This window comes from Myotis myotis, unplaced genomic scaffold (genome assembly GCF_014108235.1).
Source record: "Myotis myotis isolate mMyoMyo1 unplaced genomic scaffold, mMyoMyo1.p scaffold_m19_p_2, whole genome shotgun sequence".
In the NCBI taxonomy this organism is placed as follows: domain Eukaryota; kingdom Metazoa; phylum Chordata; class Mammalia; order Chiroptera; family Vespertilionidae; genus Myotis; species Myotis myotis.
The window spans coordinates 78,010,959-78,035,820 of record NW_023416324.1 but is presented as its reverse complement, the minus strand read 5'-3'; the positions used below and the strand labels follow the sequence as shown (position 1 = coordinate 78,035,820).

At 41.8% G+C, this 24,862-nt stretch overlaps 1 protein-coding gene across 7 annotated transcripts in view; it reads left to right on the top strand.

Annotated features, from left to right (window-relative positions):
- RNF144B (ring finger protein 144B) overlaps positions 1-23,693 on the top strand; it is a 131,897-nt gene extending 108,204 nt beyond the window's left edge. For 6 of the 7 annotated variants that reach the window (XM_036347793.1, XM_036347794.1, XM_036347796.1 and 3 more), the window contains one exon: positions 23,406-23,693. In XM_036347793.1, the coding sequence (XP_036203686.1) occupies positions 23,406-23,678 (273 nt within the window). In that variant the 3' untranslated portion in view covers positions 23,679-23,693. Of the gene's footprint in view, positions 1-5,430; positions 6,028-23,405 lie in introns of those variants that run through there. The other variant, XM_036347801.1, reaches the window with a different exon arrangement.
- The last annotated feature ends 1,169 nt before the right edge of the window (positions 23,694-24,862 follow it).

Here is a 24,862-nt window from a genome sequence, read left to right as displayed (position 1 = left end):
CTCTCACCTTCCTCTCGGGGAAGCTGGATGAAATTCTGACTCTGGTATAAGGAGGACATGAGAACTTAGAGCTGCTTGGAAAATCAAGGAGCTGCCTCCCAGCCACATTGCCGGCCCTCGGCATTCATTCAGACAGTTAACAATGGTAATGGTAGGTGCTTCTTTAGTTAGCATATCAGTTTATTTTTATCACTTTTGTTCTTTGAGGAAAATGAGGCAAAGTGGAGGCTCTGTATATGAAGGGCTGACTCCTTGATGAGGAAGGAGAGGTAAGCGGAGGATGCTGGTGCAGTTACTCTTATGTGGCAGTTTTCTGGTGCCATCTAGTGTCTCATTGAAGTGATGGTGGGTGAGTGGCTCTTGGTTAGCGAATTGCCTTTAATGGGATCAGAGTTGAGCTTTTCTCAAACTGGGGTCTGTGGGTCACTGTATTTATTTCTAGAGGTTTGTGAGAATTGCGTTCTTTAAAACTTGTCTTCTCCCAAAGATACTTTAGGAGAAGTTGCATTTTTAAGCAGGGCTACACAGAAAGAACAATAATGAACCCCAAAGAGGGGATCCTGCCTAACCGGTTTGGCTCAGTGGATAGAGCAGGCTGCGGACTGAAGGGCCCCAGGTTCGATTCCGGTCAAGGCCATGTGCCTTGGTTGTGGGCACATCCCCAGTAGGAGGTGTGCAGGAAGCAGCGGATCAATGTTTCTCTCTCATCGATGTTTCTAACTCTATCACTCTCTCTTCCTCTCTGTAAAAAATCAATAAAATATTAAAAAAAGAAGGGATCCCTCTAACAGACTCTGAGTCAGTCCCTTGGGGATGGTACCCAATTGGCCATCTTCAGGCCACTAGCCTAGCAAACCCCTGCTGCCCAGGAGGCACAGATTAATACGCATTCAACCCAGCACCAATGGTGCAGTTTCAGCACAGTGGCATCTGGATGAGGAGGCTGTACACTCTGCTGGCCAGCAACCTTCTCAGCTAGTGAGCTCTGAAATTCTTCTCTTATTTCCACGGAGGCAGGTGTCCTGAGCATGGGGGATGGAGGGGAGGGGGAGCATACACCTTTAAGAGACAAATAGCAATCTGGCTATTTTCTAGAAACAAGGCTGAATTTTGTTTTAAAAGAATAATTAGGACATATGAAAAGATAAGATCATTTAAGGCATAAAACAGAGAGAATGTTACAATTCCATTTATAGGCCCCATTCTTAATATCTAGAACTAGGATTAGAGTTAGGACCCTCAGTGAGAAATGGGGCAGGCATGGATCCAAATTTTAAAATAGTTTTCCACTGGGATAAAGTGTCCTGAGACACAACTCTCACTTCTAAGGATAAGCTACAGAGGAGACCATTGGAAACAAATAGTTTGCTGTTTAGACATTTTAATTCTTGCTCTTGGTAACCTTATGTGTAAGAGATCACTAAACATCTGGAGCCCTAGATTTTGCCTCGCTAATCATTGTTTAGCTGGCTACTTGTGACTGTAGCAGTGTCTGTTAATGCTCAATCTAACATCCACATGGGAAGGCAAATGTTTTGAGAATTTCTGTTAGGAAATTGGAGTCAATCCAAAGAGGCTGAGCCTACAGGTCTAAAATAAGAGTGATGATACTTCATTTCTATTTCATTTTTACATTTGCTTTTAGTGACAGCTGTGTGCATGAAAATGCGTGTGAGTCAAAATATGTTTTTACAAATAACTGGTTAAAGGAAACTATGGTTGATTCTTTTGAAAAGCAAAGAATAATATTGCAAAGTAAGTAATCACATGGTTCTACTTGATAATCTATGAGTTGACCAAGATGAAGGGCCTCTATTGTTAAATATGTGTTACAGGTTTAAGGGATCATAGAAATTCAATTAGTTCTCGAGCAAGAAATGGATTGGCTTATAGATCTTTGTTAAGACAAAAATTCATGTCCTTTATTTACAAAATTATAAATCATGAATAGGTTTTCAGATAAATAATCTGAAATCTATCAAACCCATGATCTAATTAAATAACAAAATGCGTCATTTAAATAACTAAAAAGAATGCTGCCAAAATATTCAAAATTATAAAGGTGATAAAAAATTCAACAGAAATATATTTTTAGCTGTTATTAAGGTGTTTGAGCAGATGGCAGTGTCAGAGAAACAGGAAGAAGAAAAAGCTTGAAGGACTCGAAAAATTTGAGATGTTGGTGGCACTGATTCATATATCTAAGTCAATCAAAATGTGTAACTTCCTTCTGTTTGAAGACTAGCTTTTACTTAGCAAATTTGGACATTTCCCTCTAAGAATTAAAACAAACACAGGGAGGAAGAAGAGGGGTGATTTTTCTGGACTTGGTGGGTAAGATGTAGAAGATAAAGATGGAAGAATAGAGTTGGTATCTTGAAGATAGCAACTGAACTATAAGAAGAGAAATTGGTACTACCTGGTTTGGCTGAGTGGACAGAGTGTTGGCCTGCGGACTGAAGGGTCCCAGGTTTGATTCCGATCAAGAGCACATGCCTGGATTGCGGGCTGGTCCCCCCAAGTGGGGTGGGGGTGCAAGAAGCAGCCAATCAATGATTCTCTTTTATTATTGATGTTTCTGTCTCTCTCCCTTCCTCTCTGAAATCAATAAAAATAAAAAAAATTAAAAATTTAAAAAAAGAAGAGAAATTGAAAAACTACAGAGTTTGCACAACTTCTCCAATTTCCAAAGGAAGGGAATCTGTGTCCATTGGTTTTCACGTTGGTGGACAATTATGTATGTTAAAAGGAGAATAGTGCACTTCCCATGTTCAATGACATTTGAAAAACATTTGCAAAGATTCTTTTTTGTCTGTTTTTTTGTTTTTGTTTTTGTTTTTTCACATAGCAACATGATACCGTGCTTGGGAAAGGAATTTCAATTCAAGGATTTACTTTAAAATCAAAATCTCACCTCTCTCCACCCTCTATAGAATTGCTATTTTGATTTCTATGCCAGTGACGGCCCAGCTTGGGTTTCTCAGGGTGACATTCCATAAAATCCCACGGAACCAAGCTTTTTGCACCAAGTATCCAGCTGGCCTTCTGTCTCTGTATGTGTCAAACAGGCAGGCAACTGTGAGTCATCAAATGCACAGTGGGGTCATTTGGGAGATAATCTTTATAAAAGATGAAAAATGAGTTTGAGTGGTTATTGATTTCTTCACTTCAGTGTGGAATGGAGAAGCTCTGTGAAGTAACGCAGTGGGTCCTTATGGTATCGTCCAGGACCAGCAGCATCCAAGTGTCACCCAGCAGGGATTGCTGGAGTGGGTCTGCCTCCGGCCAGCCTGTGGTGTGCGAGTTCTTGACTTCCTGCAGGAGGGATTTCACAAGAGGAGTCTAGGTGATTTTGAGCGTATGTTTATTGGAACTGGGGCAGTGAAACAAAGGAAGGACTTAGGGTGGAAGAAGCAACAGAAGTGAGCTTGGGCTGTGCTGTGCTTTGGCTCTCTAGCAATGTTATAGGAAAGAAGTGAGCCAAGGTGGGTCTGCTGTTAGCTCACTGGGGAGTCAAAGAAAAAGGGGCCTTGGAGACAGGTTCAGGGGTTAGCCCAGAACCAGCTGCTGCTGCCTGATGCTCCCATGGTTGCAGGTCTCATAGGAACCCTTAGAGTTTAGGAGAAGGAAAGTAAAAGTTCATGCCTAAGAGAAGGCATAGGCGTGCTGAGCCTGCCCTGGTATCCTTTGTCTTGAGGGTTTTCGTCTCTCTTCTGAGGGCAGGGACTGTAGGGAAGGTCTCGGGGGAGGGCCTTCACCGAATATTCATTCGTTTTGCAGGTGTGTCCTTTAATATGTTGATTCAGCAAAATGAGCCTAGGTATTGAGGAGTTTGGGATTTTCTCTTGTCAGCTTCACTGCTTTACTTTCATCTGGGTCTGTATGGCTCTAGTCGGGTTTTTGTTATTTGTTCCCTGACACCGTCCCTGTTTGGGTTTAGCTGGCACAAGTGGCATTAAATGGGTCTCTGTTCTCTATCTCCCTGACCAAGCTGTCTATTCTCTGGGTAGGGAGGAGAGGTATAAACCATTTTGCTCTCAAGTGTCCTTGGTTAGGGAAGATAAGGTCTTGTGATTCACTAGCTGTCTGTAAGTTGTTCAAATTGTTTGGCCTTGTTAAATTATTTTTAACAGCTTCCCCATTCCACTACCCAGGAATTTTCCTAGCTTCTTACTATCCTGCTTCACAAGTAATGCACAGGGAACTTGTTAGAAATTAAGGTCTCATGCCCCACCCCACACCATCTGAATTGGAAACGGTGAATGTAGGAATCAGTAGTCTGTTTTAATTAGTTCTTCAGGTGGTTGTGATGCATGCTCAAGTTTAAGGACTACGGAGTCATGTGTGGATGAGGTTGGGGGAACCTAAGGAACTAGGCTGGGGAGAGAAACCAGTTCAGGCTAACTGCTTTCGAAACACCGATGTTGTTATATGGCTGAAAGAAGTTTGAAAGGAACATTAAGGACCATCTTCCTCAGGGTTAGGAAATAACTGCACACAGCCTGAGGAGAGTGAAAGGAATGGAGAAAGTACTACTGGTTTTTCTCTTGGGGTTGTGCTCTCCGCTGTGCCGACCTAGCTGAGTGCTGGCAGTGGAAAAGCCCATCTCAAACCCAACTCAAAAAAGGGATTTCTTGATTCATGTTCTTACAAAACTCAGAACATTGGTTGCAGTGCATGGCAGGACCCAGGAACTCAATCACGTCATTAGGCATTGTTTCTTTGGGGTCGGCTACATACTTTTTAGGCCAGCTCTCTCCAAAATTTAGAAAAGAGGATTCCTAGAAACTCCAGAATCCTAGAGGTAGGATTTTCAGTGAAAAAGAGCAAACTTTCATGAAAGAACAGAAGCCCCAGGAGAGTTTTCTTATTTCAGTTTAGGTTGGATGCACACCGGGAAGGCACTGCTCTGATTGCCCAGGCCCCGAGTCATGTGCCAATCCAGAGCTTGAGGGGTGAGGCCAGCCCCATTAAAAACTGTACCCATTGTAAAGTAGAGAAGGGAAAGAAAGGCTGAGTAGGCAAGTATAGATAGGCCCCTTTAGTGATTTATCTAAACTTGTTTGTTAAAATAACAAACTACTAAACTGGAAGTAGTAATGTGTACAGGGAGTGTTTTGAGAGTGAAAGAGAAAATGTATACCCTATTATTTGTTTGATGCTTACCAACGGGCTTTTCTAAGTATTTTATATTCACTGACTCATGTAATCTTAAGAATAATCCTAAGCTCTGGTCCATGGCTCCGTTGGTTGGAACATTGTCCTGTACACTGAAACATTACGGGTTTGATTCCAGTTAGGGCACATACCTACCACTAGGTTGGGGGGTTCAATCTCTGGTCAGGGTGTGTACAAGAGGCAACCAGTTGATGTTTCACTCTTACCTTGATTTTTTTCTCTCTCACTCTCTCCCTTTCTCTCTCTTTAAAGCATCAATGAAACCATGTCCTCTGGTGAGGCTTAAAAAAAAACAAAAGAAGAAGAACCCTAGAAAATGGACACCATGTTAAAGACAAGGAATGCAGGCATGAACAAATGAGATAACTTGCTCACAGTCATAACTGATAAATGGTGGAGACAGGATTTACCCGGGAACTCCAACTCAAGATGTTCCTAACCCTCTTATGATACTGCCTACTGGGAAAGCACTGGGCAAAGTTGGTGCAGTAGATGCTGCGTGTACTGCCCAGACCTCCTGGTGCCAAGGCCTCATTCACTCATTTCCACAGTTGCTATGAGCGTTGGCTGTTATTGTTATTGGAGTCCCTCACTTTCAACTGCCTTTGCTGAAGGGAGCAGCAGCCCAGCCAGGTTTGCTCTGTCCTTGAGGATAGGCTGCTTGCAATGCCTGGGTGATACAGGAGTTCAAAGTCCTGGTGAGGCCTCGGTGGAGCCAGCCCAGCTCCAGGACTCCTTGTAAAACCAGTCAACATGTCCCTCTGCCCAGTGCTGCTTCCTTCCCTCTCTTACAATCTTGTTCTGCACGCACTCCCCAATAAAACTTCTTCCTGCACACAAATCTCAATCTCAGAGTCTAGTTGCCAGAGAACCCAACTCAAGACAACTAATTATTGTTCTTCATTTTTGTGTCTTCCATCAAGTCTAGCATAATGAAACCACTAAGATATCCCAAGATGAATGAATGAATGAATGAAGATATGTAGGCGCTTCTCTGGGGATTTTAAGATGAGAAATATTGAATCCATCCCCTCCCTGATGTAAGGAACCAAAAGTACATAACATTTATACTTAAAGTCTCTGCTTGCAGCTCACTTTATTAACAAAGCCTTTTCTTATCATCTGATATCAGATTCCACCTCACTCCTTATACTTTTACTCGCAATCCCTCTTAGTCTGCTTTATTATCATAACACTCATTACCAAAGCTTTTCCCCTTCTCTCCCTCTCTGGGTCTATCTATCTATCTATCTATCTATCTATCTATCTATCTATCTATCACCTATCTATTTATCTTCTTCACCATCAGTTATATATCTGACAGATGGATGGATAGATAGAAATATTTAGATCTCTCTCTCTCTCTCTCTCTCTCTCTCTCTCTCTCTCTCTCTCTTCATACTCCTGCCCCCCTCTCTCATGTATTTCTGCTCTTGCCCCCAATGGACTGTAAGCTCCATGAGAGAAAGAATTCTATTTTGCTTGCTGCTTTATCCTTAGCACTTATATTAGTCTCTGTCTCATGGTGTGTGTTCATTAAATATCTTTTAAATAAAAGAAAGATAAAACAAGCAGATTAAATAATGAGAGGGGGCATAAAGGCAGCTCACAGAAAGAATAGACTGAAGGTCCAGAGGACATCAGCAGCAACCCTGCTGAGCATGTGTGTCACAACACGGGGCTCCGGTGACAGCTGCTCCCTGCACAGTGCACACCTGCCTCTCCCGGCAAGGGCTTGAACCCCGATCTCTACCCACACACCCCTTCCTAATAGCCAGTCTTAACTCTGCTAATACAAGGTGTGTGATCCTAGACAAATCACTTATTCTTTCAGCTTTAAATTTTTTAAAACCTGAAAATGGGAATTCTGTGCTTCTTACCTGATATGGACTAAATGTAATCCCTTAAATGAAGGATAGTCATGCACAGGGTATATGCTCCATAAATACTATCTTTTATTGGTTTGTAGTATTTGTGGCAGTTTTAGGAAAGGGAGTTTTATAGAAAGGATTTATGCTCTCGACTGGAAATTGGACAAGGTGATGGTTTAGCCTCTTTTTAATTCTAAGACTCTAGCTTTAGATAACAATATGAATGGAGGTTTTTTGTTGTTGTTGTTTTGTTTTGACCAGAGAAAAGCTCACTCTTTGTTTTGATCTGCATTGGGTAGTTTTATTTAGAAACATATATAGGTAGTTTTACAATACAGCATAGTGCAAAGGTTGGTAGGAACTTTGGAACTCTATTAGTTGGGTTCCATTTTTGGCTCTACAACACACTAAGATGTTGCATGATTTTTTTACTCCCCCCTGCCTTGATTCCTTCATCTATAAAATGGGGATAATAAATTGAGGCAAGGTCTACTATGCTCTGTTTTTCTTATACTTCTTAGATGCCTGGGCAATCACGTGGACTGGTCATGTCAGACCTGCCATCTATTTCTGCCCACCTATTATTGTAATGTCTCTGGACAGTAAAGCAATATGGCCCCAACAGGGTTATTAATCAGCGCACTTAGAACTGGATGGTAGATTGAGCTGATGTAGCTAACTAATGTGAGACTCACAGGTACATAGAGCAAGTATTTAGAATTCCATAGTGACAGGCCTCCTGGCACCCTGGCGGATCTCTCCTTGGACAGGCAGAATACCATCATTACCAGCCTGAGCCCATCTCCTATCAGAAACCGAGGAGAGTTGAGAAGTCTCCTCCCCTAGCATCTTCCGATCTTGATCTTGTCTGTTAACATTTGCTGGAAATGTTTTCTTTGAGCTTTTTAGCAAGCCAAGGTCTTTACGATTTGTCAGGATATCCAATTCTACCAGGCCTCCAGTCATTTATAGGACCACCTCAGTTCTCGATAGTTCTTGTCTCTCTGACCATCGCTTGCTCACCCTCCTGAAAGGAAGATACATAGCTAATTGGTGCGTGTAAATCTATAGAGCCATGTACAACACAATGGGTAGCGTTATTATGTCTCCAAAGCAAGAATCTGACTCTACTCTCTTTCTGCTCGTCTTACTGTAAGGGCAGAAGATTAGCACTGCCTTTCTCTGGGAGGAAAGCAGACTGAACGGAACCTACTCTTTAGCAGATTCACCATCAGACCCAGCTTCATTACCCGTGCCTGCCATCGTTTACCAAGGTGACCTTGACTGCAGGTCTGGCTGTCTTCATGTCAAGGAGGGGATGCAAGAAGGAAGTACATTGACCTTAGTGCTCTGCTTTTATTTGATGTTTTGAAAGGAGATTAAACATTAGCCATTAGTGAAGCTTGCCATTTGGGTTAGTGAACTTTGTTAGCTAGGTTAGATTAGTGAGGAGTGAGAGTGAGGGAGGAGGGGATATCTATCCCCTAATTTCTAGCACTTCGAGGTGTACAATATCTTTTTCCATTTTAGAAGTGGTGCGGCAAGCTCAGGTTGATGAAATGATTTGTTGAGAGGTGAGACTAACTTTCAACATGGGTGTTTCTTTGAAAAAGAAAAAAATTTCAAGTCTTCAAAATCGAATTGGCTATTTAGTTAGGCCAGTGGCATTGCTCCCACTACTCCCACATATATCCGGGCAGTGACAGTAGTGAGGAATAGGCAGATATCAATGAGAGAAGGAATCCCTGGATCCAAGGGGCTGTGACTGGATCTCACCCACCTTTAACAGTTCAGGATCTACAACTCTGTGTGTTGGGAGCAGGCTGCCCTCATTTCCTCTCTATAAAGTGTCTCTCTTTTTCTTGAGGGGTTTGTGGGATCTCATGGAACCAGAACTTTCTTCAAAGGTGAATTGATTCAGAGTGATTACGTTTGTGCTGTGTCTGCAGGCAGTACCTGGGTAGTGAAAGTATAAAATAAAGCAGCAGTGTCTCCAAAGGGTGATATTATTTCAAGAGGTTAATGAGGATTTTTCATGCATTCCAGAGCTGGGGAGCAGCAGGGCACTGCAGCTTGCTTTTAGAGCCTGCCTGCCGCTGCTGTGAAGGTCAGACTGTCCTTGCCATCCCTCAGTGCCCATCAAAATAGTGCACAAATAACCAAGACTGCAGTTGCTTGACTAATCCCTGCTGCACCCTGGGTTTCTTTGGGTAAATTACAAGAGGCTGCTTTGGCTTTTTCTGGTGCAGCAGAATTCCTCCCTTCCCTGGTAATCATGCCATATTAGGGGAAGGCAAGGATTTGTGGTAAATAATATCAAAGCTGAATTGAGAGCATTATTAAAGAAAAGTAATTATATGCTAAGCTCTCCTTCATTCCCTTTCCTCTGGATTAGCATGGTTTCTTCTAAAACCTTTCTATAGAGCCATGTCAATATTTAGGCACAAACTTTTTCTTTATATTCAACTATTAAGCATTTGAAACTTATATTTTTTATAGTATTTGTAAGATCTTTTTAGTCTTTTCATTTTATATTTACTTTTAAAAATGATATCTTTATTATAAAAAGATTATATGGTCATTATGGAAAACTTGGAACATAACAAAAATATAAAAAAGAAAATAAAAGCATCCAGAATTCTAACATCCGTAGGTAACTGAGAAAGAGTGACAATTTAGACCTAAATAACATGCCAAGTTAATGAAAGAAGGTGAATTGTTCTGGCCCAGTTCAGGTCTCTATTTATTAATCAGGTCATTCCCCTCTCAGGGCAAAACGACTTTTAATTTTAGGTGAGCACATTGAGAAATCATTACCTGTTGTCTCACTTGAAGGCAGGAACATTATCTTACTCACTTTCCCCCCACAGATTTTATTTATTTAACTAGGGGCCCAGTGCACGAATTTGTGCACCTTGAAAGGAACTGTGGGCCGAGAGGCTGTGGTGGGCACAGGGGCAGGTCTCGGCCCATCCTCCACACCTCCACCTGGTCCCTCTTGCCAGGACCCATGGTCCCCTGTCTGCCAGCAGCCCCACTCTGGCCACCGCTGCTCCCACATGCTGATGGCGCTGGCCCCTCTCGCACCCGCTGATGACGTGGAGCTATTGGGGCTGGTGCCATCAGTGGGTGTGAGTGGCGGCTGCCGGCCCCTATTACCCCTCAGGAGCAGGGAGAGATGGAGAAGCCCTCAGGGGTGATTGGGGCCAGCAGCCACCACTCACATCCACTGACGGCACTGAGCGATCGGGACCGGTGCCGGGCGTTGGCAGCAGGTGCAAGTGCCAGGCGGGGCTGCGGCACGCGGGAGCAAAGAATTTTCAGTAACCACCAGAGGCTTGCCCAGATGACAGTGACCTCCATCCCACCTTGGTCTGGCGCCCCCGCTCACCTGCTCCACCATCTTGCCCGGCTGATGGCAGCCATGTTCCGTGCATGCCCCTTGGTGTCAGCGCATGTCATAGCAACTGGTTGTTTGGTTGTTCTGCTGTTCGGTCTATTTGCATATTAGGGTTTTATATATATAGATTATTATTATTATTACAGCTTCTTTGAGGTATAGTTGACAAGTAATAAACTACACCTATCTAAAGTATAAAATTTAAAGAGTTATGTACATATACGTATACATATGTATATACATATAGGGTGTCCCAAAAAATGTATGCACACACTTTTAATAATTATAAAGGCAGTGTTTATTAAAATACACTTCATTTTCAAAATTGAGCTATCAGCTGTTAAAGTGTGCATACATTGTTTTGGCACACCCTGTATATATATGTAAGTATCCATGTATATATACACATATATTTGATTTTGCTGATAATTGCACTGATACTGATAGCGGGGAAGGGCACATAATAAGAATAGAGCCACAGTTGTTTAATAATTGTTCACCTTACTAACCATAGGTAAGAAGTTTTCTTACAGACCCTGGGGAACTGGAAGATGAAACAAGGCTGTAAAAAGATAAGCTGCCTTGATGGGTCCATTACTCAGAAAAGAAATACATTTTGAAAACAGAACAAGGACAGGACATGCTTTGATTTGGTTGCTGTGCCTGGCCCCTGACCCACTCTGGGAGTTTTTCTCAGGAACGCTGACCATTCTCTGGCCCCAGGAATGGGCTGAGTTATTTGTAACATCATAGAAGATTAGCCACCTTCTTATCAGACTTTGAGACCTGAAGGTGCAGACCCTTCCCTCACCTTTCCATGTTACACTTGCAGCTCACAGCTGCACATAGCTATCTTCTCCCTCATCCATATATAATCAGCCAACTGGCGAGGGGGATCAGAGCAGAATTTCCAGGATTTCCGACTGCTCTCCCCATACTGCCGGCAGTACTGGAATAAATGCTCATATATGATTCAACCCTGTCTCTGCTTAATTTGGCTCAAGTAGTGAGTGGCAAACATCCTAAGACAATAAGTTAACTGCCTTTCACACATTCCTTGGAGCTCTATAATTTCTTGGGTAAAGTATAGATGTGCAAAGCCTTCTTAATACTTTGGTGGTGTTTCCAATGGAGAGGTAAGCTGAAAACAATAATTAGGATTTCTAGCAAGATTCAAAATAATCATTCAAAAGAGTCAGTCTTCCACGCAAAGAAATATGAAATCTAACAATACATTTTTCATTTTTAGTATAAGCATAATATATTATTATATATTTTTCATATTATTATATTTTTTGTTTTATTCAATAAACCTTATATAGCACTTAATATGTTTAATCTCTGTTTTAGGAATTTACAAATATTAACTTATTTAATAAACTGGTGGCCCAGTGCACAAAATTCATGCACATTACAAGGGAATTAATTAGAGGATGTTTTAATATTGCTATTTGCCCTTTCTCTATAACAGAAGTGTCCGGCCGGCCCCACCCCATTGGGCAACAGCAAGACCCAGCTGGCCGTACCCCTGTCAAGCCCCGCTAGGTGGGGGACACAGCCTCACTTCCCAGCACCGGGGTGGGGAGCACAGCGTCAGGTCCCCCGCCCCTGCCCGGCACCACGCAGCCTCAGGTCCCTGCTGATTGGCATTATGGCGTGATGACCATTTGCATATTAGCCTTCTATTATGATGATAACATAAAAAATGGAAGTCCTTAATACTACCATTCTCCAAAGATAATCATGCTTAATCATTTGAGATATTTTTCTGCATCTTCTTTTTTTGGAATATGTATTAATGTTTCATGTTGTTGCTAATTAGTATCCTTATTTGTATACAGCAGAATAACACTTTTTAAAAAATATGTATTTTTATCGATTTCAGAGAGGAAGGGAGAAAGAGAGAGATAGAAACATCAATGATGAGAGAGAATCACTGATCAGCTGCCTCCTGCTTGCCCCCCACTGGGGATCGAGCCCACAACCCCGGCCATGTGCCCTTTATTGGAATCAAGCCTGAGACCCTTCAGTCCGCAGGCTGATGCTCTATCCACTGAGCCAAACCAGCTAGGGCAGAATAACACTTTTTAAAAGTCCTCACGCAGAACATTTTTATTGATTTTAAGAGATGAAGGGAGAGAGAGAGATAGAGAGACAAACATCAATCAGTTGCCTCCCATCCATGCCCTGACAGGGGTCAAACTCACAACCTAGGTATGTGCCCTGTTCGGGAATCGAACTTGTAAACTTTTGTTGTTGGGATGATGCTCCAACCAGCTGAGCCACCCAACCAGGGCTGGAATAACACTCTTACAATTTACCTTTTCACTTAGCCATATACAGGATGGCGCAAAAGTTGATTTACAATTGTTTATATGAGAAAAGATATGCAGGTTATGAATATTATAATAGCTTTATTAACTGTGTTTTGCATACTCATGACTATAAACCTACTTTTGCCCACCCTGTATACATCTTGGACATATTTTTATATGAGCACATCTAATTGTACATCATTGTGTCCAAGAGTTGCATAGTTTTCCACTGTGTGAATAAACTGTGGTTTATTTAATCATCTTTGCATTGAAGGAAATTTATGCTCTTTACATCGTTTCACTCATAAACTTTGCATAGTACGAGAGTGCTATTAAAGGCTGAATTCCTAGGGTTAGAAATGCTGATTCAATATATTTTCAGATTATTCTCCAATATACATCTCTGGAAATGTATTAGTGTACTTGTATCCTTATACCCTTATCAACTGGACATTATACATTTAGAAAATTACCAAATTAATAGGCAAAGAATCCTATATAATAAAAGGCTAATATGCAAATAGACTGAATGGTGAAACAACTGAATAACTGGTCGCTATGATGTGTACTAACCACCAGGGGGTGCGTGCTGAACATGGTGGGTGTTGGCTGAGGTGGGATGGTGGAGCAAGTGAGCGGGGGTGCCAGACCAAGACACGGTGCCAGTTGTTGTCATCGGGGCGAGCCTCTGGTGGTTACTGAAAATTCTTTGGTCTCGCATGCCATGGTCCCACCCGCCGCTCACATCCGCTGCTGGCCCCTGGCGCTGGCCCCAATTGCTTGGCACTGTCAGCGGGTGTGAGTGATGGCTGCTGGCCCCAATCACCCCTGAGGGCTTCTCCACCTCCCCCTGCTCCTGAGGGGTGACCGGGCTAGCAGCTGCTGCTTGCACCTGCTTCCAGAGCCAGCTATGGGTGTGAGCGGGGCCAGTGCAGTCAGTGGGTGTGAGAGGCAGTGGCAGGAGTGGGGCTGCGGCAGATAGGGGACCAGGGCTGCAGCGGAAGGGGCTGGGCAGGGGCACAGAGGATGGGTTGAGACCTGCCACTGTGCCCACCACAGCCTCATGACCCACAGTTCCTTTCAAGGTGCACGGGTTCGTGCACTGGGCCCCTAGTAATAACATAATATGCATGTTACTAAGGCAGCGATTTTAACCTGGTGTCACAAGAGGTGCACCAATGTTCTTCTCGAATTTCAAAAACATATAATATCTGTCTATTTAGTCTGGAGCACTGACCTCTTTTCCTGTAGGTTGTCAAATAAAAAAAAGACAACAGCCTACACAACAATAGCCATCTGGTGTAAATGAACCAAAATTATACCTATTTTTTTGTTAGATCAGCAAAAAAAGAATATATTTTTTGTTGTGCCGCAGAATTTTAGTAATTAGTTTATGTGTGTTATGAGATGAAAAAGGTTGAATATCGCTGTATTAAGGTATCACTGATGAAGAAAAAAAGGAGAGAGAGAGAGAGAGAGAGAGAGAGAGAGAGAGAGAGAGAGAGAAAGAGAGAGAGAGAGAGAGAGAGAGAGAGAGAGAGAGAGAGAGAGAGAATTAAGAGGTACAAAAAAAGAGAAAGAAGTACAAATGATATATAATGGAGAAAAAAGTCCACAATGAAGCCTGGGTACTGGAAGTCTGGAGGAACAGAGACTTAAATTGCAATATTTAGGGTACTGTACTTGATGTTCAGTTGCTCTTTGCAACTACACACATGTAAGTCTGGAATTTCTTTTTACACTAACTTTACTGTATCTCCTCTACCCAAGAGACAGTTAGCTGCTGCTTAGCACAATGCTGGCACATAGCATGTGCTCCATGACTATATATTTTTATTTTTATTTTCTGGGGGTGCCCCTGGTAAAGGTAGAGAATAAATGACAGACCTGCTACAATCCCTCTGCTTTCCACTATCACAGTTTCAAAACTTAAAAATTAGTCACAGTAATCTACGTAGTTATTAAGACACAAAAGTACCTTGTGTGCAAGCTGTTACATTTCTTTATTGACTGTCAGCTGAAAAGCTGTGCTCATGTGTATTAGTGATGTATTTAGATATAGCAGGTCGTTGTGACGCATGCCAATCACGGCTATAACAGAAACATGAATATTTTCCTTGATCTGTAATTAATAAGATCCCAAATCTCTGTCTCTTATTTTTACCCACTATTCCATGCCCCTCATAGAAATATCATTTAAGGTTACTAAGCGGAATACCCTATGCTCTATTGTATATTGTGTATCTTACACGTACAGGCTCACCTTTTCTACCTTCCTGAGACAAGCTCCTGCCATCATCTGTCATGGCTCCAGTTCCTCCCCTCGTGCTGATTCTAGGCCAGAGAGCCTTGACAGCTCACCTCATTTGAAAATGTTACATTTGGAAGGTGTACTTCCTGGTTAGCTATAGACTGCTGTCTCATAACCCATTCAGAAAGATGAGGGTCGTTATTAATGCCCGCCTTTCATTTTAGACTGTTGATATCCCTGTTCTAATAAATCAATCAATGGTCCCATGTGGACGGTAGCTTCTGTCTGTTCTACCTTAAGAAGGAGCTTAGCTAATAAACCCTTATTAATTAGTCACTAATTTGCACTGTGTACCAACAACTGTTTTCACTAAGTGGTGGCAGCATTAATTGATGGGGGATAATGAGCCCCCCCTAATTACAAAGAAACACTGCTCCTTACCCTTTGCCGATGATCCCTTGCAGATGAAGGGCCACAGAGGGAAGGCTGCACGAGGTACAGGGTGGCAGAGTCTAATTTGTTTTTAAGCTGCTTTTAAGGAGTTGTTTAATTAACGTGAGATCAGCACACTTGAAGGCTTGAACAGGTGCAAATACACGCTTGTAACCAGCTGTGTAATTGACCGCAGTGGAACAAGCCAGGGCTGAGGATACAGACCTCACTAATCACCTGCTTGCTCTCCTACCTGTGCATTTTAAAAGGCCTGTTCTTAGTGCAGGATTCTCAGAATCCGTCTGGAAGGCCAGGCTGTGTTGAGATGAGTGTAAATTCTAGGTCTTTGAGCAAAAATCTATGTGGGTTTACCTCTGCTCACCATACACTATAAACATTGCTGCTTCTTTTGGGTTTGTTGGTTGCTTTTATATAGTGGTGGGTAAACAGGTCTTCAGGTTCAGATCTCGGAGTGAGAGAAGTCTAGAGTTCTAGGTGCAGCTCTCTAGTCTGGGGCTTGGTAAACCGCAGTGCAGGCCTGTCAGCCCGAGCCCTGCTGCCTTCTGAAGTTTTGCGGGAACTCAGCCACACGCATCTGTGTAGGTATTGAATGCGCTGCTTTCTGCTGCCATGGCAGAGGTGAGTAGTTGTGTCAAAGACCATATGATGTACAAAGCCGAAATTATTGACAGTCCGGCCCTTTGTAGAGCAAGTTTGCTGACCTATGAGATCACTGATTCAACCCATACTATGTTTTCCAGCTTTTATTGTGAAAGTTACAGAAGCTGTCTTTTAAAAATGTGTTATGTGTCAGGGAGTTGGTAAAGCTCGTCTTTTTTACCAAAGGTTTTCTCAGAGACTTTAATAGTTGACATGCATGATATACACTGTAAATCTCCAAGAACAGAGTATGCAGAATTTTTACAATATTGTTGCCTCTCTATGAATATCTCTAGGAAGAAACTCACTGTCTCACAGAGCAGCCACTGACATTTCAAGATAGTTCTGAACTACAAAGCGAGAAACTCCTTAGTGACTTGCATTTTTTTCATTCTTGTTCTGCTGACCAGAGTCACATCAACTGGGTCCAAGCTCTCTTCAAGAAGAAGATCCTATCCTGGCCTGGCTGGTGTGGCTCAGTGGTTGAGTGTAGACCTATGAACCAGGAGCTCACAGTTCTATTCCTGGTCAGGGCACATGCCCAGGTTGTGGGCTTGGTGCCCGGTGGAGGTGGGGGGGCGTGCAGGAGGCAGCTGGTCAATGATTCTCTCCCATCATTGATGTTTCAATCTCTCTTTTTCTCCCATCCTCTCTGAAAACAATAAAAAATTTTTAAAAAGATCCTTCATTATTTAAAGACAGTTACCTCTCCCGACTCAGTAGTTTCTTCTTATCCATTTCAACCTTTCCTCACATGGTTTGTTCCACAGACCCTTCGTCTACCCAGTCATTCTTCTTTGGGATCACAGCAGTTTGTTGACATTCCTTATAAAACAATGGTTCTAAACACTTAGAGAATCTTAAGGAAATTATAGATTCTTTCCTAGAAAACACACTCCAAAATAAAATGTTACACACAATTTTATGAGATTCATAGATTCTTTGAAGCAAATCTGTGTCAATTAATTCTTGCTGAAGAACTTCTGTCCAAATTATGCCAGCCAAAACTGAATACAATATTGACTCCAAGAACAGCAGGAGTGGAACAAGATTTATTTAACATACAATGTTAAAAAAAATTAGCCTCAGAACTTTTATTTTATGTAGATTTTGTCAGAAACTCCCAAATCTGTTTATACATACTACTGTTATATCATATATCTCCTATTCTGTTCTTTTTAAAAAACATACATTTTATTGATTTTTTACAGAGAGGAAGGGAGAGGGATAGAGAGTTAGAAACATCGATCTGAGAGAGAAACATCGATCAGCTGCCTCCTGCACACTCCCTACTGGGGATGTGCCAACAACCAAGGTACATGCCATTGACTGGAATAAAACCTGGGACCCTTCAGTCTGCAGGCCAATGCTCTATCCACTGAGCCAAACCAGTTGGGGCTATTTTGTTCTTTTGCAAAGAAAAATTTTAATCTGAAAGCAGGACTATGCTGTTTTTTTTATTTATTAAGTTAGGTTTAGTAAATTGTTTTCTTCTGTCATCATCATTTTGTACGTTAACTCCATCAGCTAATGTACTTGTTATTCTTCTGAGATTTATCATCTGCAAGTTGGAAAATAGTGTAATTTCTTGTTTGCCCAAATCATTGGCTACATTGCTGAATAAGATAAGGCTGTGTAAGGCTGTCCCATGGCTTTTAAGAGAGTTGCCAAGTTTACTGTCTTTCCATTAATCAGCGAGTTCAATTGGTATATCCAGTTCATCCTATCTAATAAAAGAGAAACGTGCAAATTGACTGTACCTCCACTAGCCCATAAGCCACGTCCACCAGCCAATCAGAGCGATTATGCAAATTAACCCAACCAAGATGGCTGTGGTCGGCCACAGAGCTGGAGCGAGCAGGCTTGGATTGCCCTCTCGATGGAGGAAGCCAAGCTTCCCGCCCGCCCTGGCCAGCTGTGGCCTCCACTCAAGGCTACAAAGTTTCAATTATAGAAGACAAATAAATCCCAGAAACCTGCTTCCAGATGGCCTGGCCTCCACTCACAGAGGTGCTGATAAAAAAAAAAAAAAGAAAAAAAGAAAAAAAGAAAAAAAGGAGGGGCTGGGAGCTTGGGTCGCTGGGGGGCTTGGCCAGCCTGCAAACAGCCATCAGCCCCTCACCCAGGCTGGCCAGGCCCCCGAGTAGGGACCCCAATCCTGAAGGGGGTGTGGCCAGCCTGAAAAGAGCCCTCAGCCTCTCACCCAGGCTGGCCACACACCCCCATGGGGTGAGGGTCCCCACTGGGGGGCTTGACCTGCCTGCAAACAGCCATCAGCCCCTCACCCAGGCTGGCCAGGTGAGGGGTTAGGATCCAGCAGTCCTGGATTACAAGAGGGATGTCCGACTGCCGGTTTAGGCCCGATCCCTGTAAATTGTCAGTAGGACATCTTTCGAGGGGTCCCAGATTGGAGAGGGTGCAGGCCAGGCTGAAGAACACCCCACCCCTCTGTACACGAATTTTGTGCACCGGACCACTAGTATTATTATATTATCACATTCTATTCAATTCCTCCAAAATTGTAATTTCTCTTTATGTAAAATCTGAGTTTTTAAAAATTTGATTTTGAATATTTTTTTTTCTAACACAGTAGATTGGGATGTAGGTTAAATCCAGTTTTTTCTCAGTCTGTACCACAACATGTAGCTTCAATGTCTTATATATTTGTTCATTTGTTTATTACACATCTCTCCTACCTCACCACAGTACAAGCGCCACAAGAAAGAAACTTTACATTTGTTGTTTACATATCCTGTGGGTCAGAATAATAGCATGGAATATACTAGATGCTCAATAAATATTGTATTTTATAGAATCTAGGAAGCCATCATTTGGAAACTATACCATTATCTTATATACCACTAAGAATGAAAAGCACTGCCAATTAATTTGATACCTGCTGAGCTATTAATTAAAAGATGCATGTGTCTGAGTTGTTAAAATGTACAATAATATGCACCTTAACTTCAATGAATAAGGAATGGATAGGAGAATTGATGATCATATGATAATTATTTCCAAGCTTTAGCTAACATTTCATCTTAAATCAAATAAAAATAAAATCACCAACATTTATTAATTGCTATGTGCAGTATTCTGGTCAGGTACTTCCTCAAGCCATCCCTGACTACACCGCCTTGGAGAACTCCCCCACTGTATCTCCCAAACTGTAGAAACTCAGAGCCTGACAACACAATTTAGGACTTAATTATACACTGCCTTTTATTGTTCACCGTTGTTTCTGGTGAAATCGCAGTCTTGTCTTCACAGCTAAATTATAAGCCCCTCGAGCATAGGACCAGTTAAAAAAATTATATATTCTTCACAGTACTTCCCCTTTCTATTACCAGAAAGGAGAATGTGGCAATTGAAGAGCTTGCAAGATTGAATATTAAGTATTGAGAAAACCTAAGAATGTCTGTAGACAGATGGATAAGAGATCAATAGCGACGAACAGATTGAAGGAATGTGTGAGAAAGTGCAAAGTAATGAGAAGAAAATTTATGACACATGGCTTCAGAAGATGCTGGCGGAGATTGATTCAGGAACACAGGAGCAGGAGGCAGGCTTCTTAAGGAGTCAGGAGAAGTTGCAGATGAAGAGTGAATGGGCAGGAATAAGAAAGACACTGTCATGTATTTCCCTAGGAAAACCTAAAGGCAATAAGGAAAGAAGGGCACTAATGGGAAGAAATGGAGAAAACAAGCTTCTTCCAATGACATTAGCTTCACTCTCTCTTCCTTTTCCCCACTATCTCCTCAGCACTCCAGGGGGTTAAAATCAAATGACGCTGCTCCTCTTGTTTCCAGTCAACAGCTATCTCCTCTTCTCCACCTCGTATTACTTTCCTCAGCAACCCAAGGCTTTAAATAGGCAACTCTTTCTTAGTAAGGCATCTATCTTTCTAGATTTAGACAAACCCTTTCTTCTATGTAGTTTCTTTTTCTTTTTTAAATATATTTTATTGATTTTTTACAGAGAGGAAGGGAGAGGGATAGAGAGTTAGAAACATCGATGAGAGAGAAACATCGATCAGCTGCCTCATGCACATCCCCTACTGGGGATGTGCCCGCAACCAAGGTACATGCCCTTGACTGGAATCGAACCTGGGACTCTTCAGTCCCCAGGCTGACACTCTATCCAGTGAGCCAAACCAGCCAGGGCAGTAGTTTCTTTTTTAAATAATAGATACAAAGACAGAGAAGCATCGAACAGACTATCAAACTTCAGTGTGAAGGCAGGGGAGGGTGGAGGTAAGAGATCAACCAAAGGACTTGTATGCATGCATATAAGCCTAATCAATGAACTCAGACACTAGGGGGATGAGGGCATGTGCTACGGGGTGAGGGTGGCCCAGGGCAGGTCAATGGGGAAAAAAGGAGACATATGTACAGTAATACTATATGTAATACTTTAAACACTTAAAAATAATAAAATATTATCTATCTATCTATCTATCTATCTATCTATCTATCTATCTATCTATCTATCTATTTTTTAGAGAGTAAGGGAGAGGGATAGAGAGATAGAAATAGTGATGAGAGAGAAACATCATTGATTGGCTTCCTGCACGCCCCTTACCTGGGAATCCAGTTGGTGACCCCTTGGTTTCTGGGTCCATGCTCAACTGCTGAGCCACACCAACTGGGCTTAAGTAGGTTCTTTAAAAAAATATATATGTTTTTATTGATTTTTAGAGAGGAGAGAGAGAGAGAAAGAGAGAGAGAGAGAGAGAGAGAGAGAGAGAGAGAGAGAGAGAAACATCAATGTGAGAAAGAAATTTTGATTGGTTGCCTCCCACATGCACCCTGACCAGGGATCGGGTCTGAAACCCCGGGCATGTGCCCTGATAGGGAATCCAACTAGTGACCTTTCAATGCACGGGACAATGCCCAACCAATTGAGCCACACTGGCCAGGGCTAGATATACTTTTGATACTATTGGGAGAAAGAAATGGAAACACAGGAGCATTTTGGGAAGAGGAGGAAGTCTATAATTATAGATCACTTTTTAAAAATCTACTAGAATCTTTACATAAGATCTTTCATTTTATCACAATTGTCTTCTTAAACAACTATACTAATAAAAGGGTAATATGCTAATTAGACCAGGTCAACTGGACATCGTCCAGACATCCGACTTCCTTCTGGACAGTTAGGGGCGACCAGGCCAGCAGGGGGGGAGTTAGGGGGTGACCAGGCCAGCAAGGGGGCAGTTGCGGGGACCAGGCCAGCAGGGGGGCAGTTAGGGGGCGACCAGGCTGGGAGGGGGGCAGTTAGGGGGCGACCAGGCCAGCAGGGGGAGCAGTTAGGAGGCGACCAGGCTGGCAGGGGACCAGTTAGGGGGCAATCAGGCAGGCAAGCAGAGGCAGTTAGGGGTAATCAGGCAGGTAGGCAGGCAAACAGGAGCCAGTGGTCCTGGATTGTGAGAGGATGTCCAACTGCTGGTTTAGGCCTGATCCCGCAGGGGTCCCTGATTGGAGAGGGTGCAGGCCGGGCTGACAGGCCTCCCACCCCTCTATGCACAAATTTCATGCACTGGATCTCTAGTTTGAGATAATTGCCCAAAGGTGTTATCTAACAAAGCTGCCATGCAAATTCTGTTCTGTCTGGCTCTAGAACCCATGCTTTTTACATCATGTTGCTGTTTAATAGAGCATATTGCTTTCTTCTAATTATGAAAGATTTGTTCTTTTATGTGTTCGTGTATTTAATACCTAGATATTTTTTATCACTTAAAGAGATTTTGCCTAAATGCAGAATGTTCTTAATATGTTTAATTACATGTTATAGTTATTCATAGATACAATTAGAAAGTACTGATAAGCAAAATGAAGAAAATAAAAGATATTGCCATGCTACATGCCATGACTTTAAAAATCACAAAGATAAAAAAAAATTCCCCTTCATTACAAAGTATTTTGAATAAGAATATAAGCTTAAGTGTCCATTCAGAGACAGGTACTCCAACATGGACTAATAAATCCATGGCCGAGAATTTTATCCCTGTACCAAAGTTTTCGTTTTAGACCTTGTTGTGGGGTCTGTGTTTTGTTTTGTTTTCTTTCCTAATGAGCAATTGGACTATAGGATCAGGTTTAATTATAACTAGAGTCCTTTCTGTGTGTACATCACTGCAGACCTAATTGTAGGCTGGCAGCCCTGCTGCGGCCTGAGTGGTCATTAGCTTGCTGATAACGGACTGTTCTTGTCAACAAGGCCTCATTAACCATTGTTTTGGGTTTTTTTCTTTCCCCTGCAAAATAGTTGTAAGGGTTTGAGCTTGTGATTGAGGCAAGCTGGGCTCATGGTGGTAGAAGAAACTTTACTTTTTACACGGCCAGACTCAAGGATTTTCGGCTCAGATTTTTGGCTGTCTAGGGAACACCTGGCTCTGCGCTGGGTGCCGGGAACGTGATGTGACGGGGAACCCTGACCTGCGAGTGAGCAGGCCAGCAGTCTGGTCTCCACTCTTCAGCTTACTTTTGGCTCATCCTTTTGCTTTCTAGTCCTCAGTATTCTCATCTGACAGGAAGAAGGTTCTACTCAATTAGAGAGATAACTTTTTGCCAATTAAAATAAATTTGTATGGTGTTTGTGCAATTTGCTTTATTCCTTTCTTCTTTCTTTTTTTGGTACCTGTGATTTTTATCTTCTGGTTATACACTAGAGGGCAGTGGTACATTAAAATTATAAACTATGAATGTAGTTGGTACTGCACTCAGCAGAAATTCAGTCCTTTGGGTTAGTAACGGGCCTTATATCCTTCTACACTCAGACAAACTATAGGAAGCTGTTCTGTAGTATTCCAATAAGTATTCATCTTAGCCTTTTGTGTATTTCCAGTGTTGGGCACCTTGCTACCTCCCAAGTCAGCTTTTTCTCTTGTTAGTTCTAGTTACTAGAAAGTTATTTCTTCTAAGAAAAATCTATTTACATAGAACTTTCACCCACTGTTCCTACAATGCCACAACAGCTTTATTTTTTTTTTCTTAAGGACATTCCAAATACTTCATGTAATTGTATTACTGATTAGTTACAATTACAACATGTTGGTAATTGGTAATTGAATACTCTAAATTTATAATTTACTACGTATTAGGCACTGTACCAGATTAATTTTTTAAATCCTCACAATAAACTCTGAGGGAGAGTTCATCTTTATGTATCTTTATTTACAGAGACTAGACCAAAATCATTTAGCAATAAGCAGGGAAGGTGGGATTTGAATCTGGGTCTGTCTGATTAAAATCCATGCCATTAGCCACAACACAACGTCTCTTCTTATTGATGTGCAGACCAAGACCCGGAGGCAGCAAGCAACTTGCTCCGGATCACACAGCAAAGTAGGAGAAGAGTGGGAACTGCATTCTAGATCTTTGGAGAACGAATTCAGTTTTCTTTGCAATACAGCATACTACATTCAAGACCACCGTCATTCACTTCCCAAGTCCTCTTCTCTCTATATGAAATGTTCTGTTTCCCTTCATTGTTATTCTGATGGTTTCCTTGCTATCCTGTCATGTCCTCTGAGCATCCTCTTAATTTGCCTCATCCTTTCTAAATTATAAAACTCAGAATTCAAAACAATGCTCTGTCTAAACAGCACAGAAGGCATTTGGACTTAATTTTCCATTAACATTGTCTAAGGTTGCATTAATATTTTAGTATAATGTTGGCTTATTTCAAACATAAGGTCAACAATACCTTTTTTTTTCCTTTTAGTTTTTATGAAATGTAAGAACAAGACAAAATGAGCCTGTCACATTTTTATTGCTAGAAAAAAAATTATCCTGTTCTCAGGAGGAGTCTTTGGAGTTAATTACAACCTGTAGTAAATGCCTGGTTTCTTCAGATATTCCAGGGATGTGAATGTGAAAATACTCTAGCTCGGGATGATGGTTAGATTCATGCTATATGTAAATGTCCATGTGTGTTTCAACTTTCCTATCAGAAATGTGTTCTTGTTGCATGTGGTGGACATTGTTTCCCTGCCCATCATCTTTTGCCATAGTACAACCTGACATCTCTGTGGAAAGGGCTGCCTGAGAGGTGCTGCTGATCAAGGGCCCTGCCTTTCTCTAGCCAAGAGATGGGCATGCAAAGCAACGTTCTCTGTCTGTGGATGAGTGATCTAGATTTGAGTGGTATAGGGTGGAAAACTTGGAGGCTGATCCATTCTAATGACATTATTGCCCCCTGGCAGTCTGTCCATTAGACCCTGCTGTCCCAATCATGTGAGCTTACTCTTCAATATTTCCTTTGATCTGTGAGACACTTCATATATCATTCCAATTACATATATATATATATATATGCATAAATATTATTTTAAAAGTCCAAATCAGTTTCTGACAATTGCAAAATACTCCTCAAGTCATACACTGACCTTTAGAATATATTTACTTTTTTGAAATAGTCCTTTCAGAAAGTTCTACTGTAAGATACAAACCCACACCTGTAACCTATATGTTCATGTTGACCAATGTCACCCCAATAAATGTATTTAAAAAAAATTCTGTTAAATGGCATAACAGAATAACTAATCTGACCAACAGAGTTTATTGATCCAATATCACATTTATTTTAGAAACTGTTTTCCAACACATATTTGGGATTACGGATTTAAAATATATTTGCCGCACCTAAAGCAATAGATGGGTTCTTAAAAATATTAGTGAGAAGTGAAATTCTATAAACTGATTTTGCTAAGGGCAATTGCTAGTCAGTAAAAATTGGTATTGTTATTCAATGT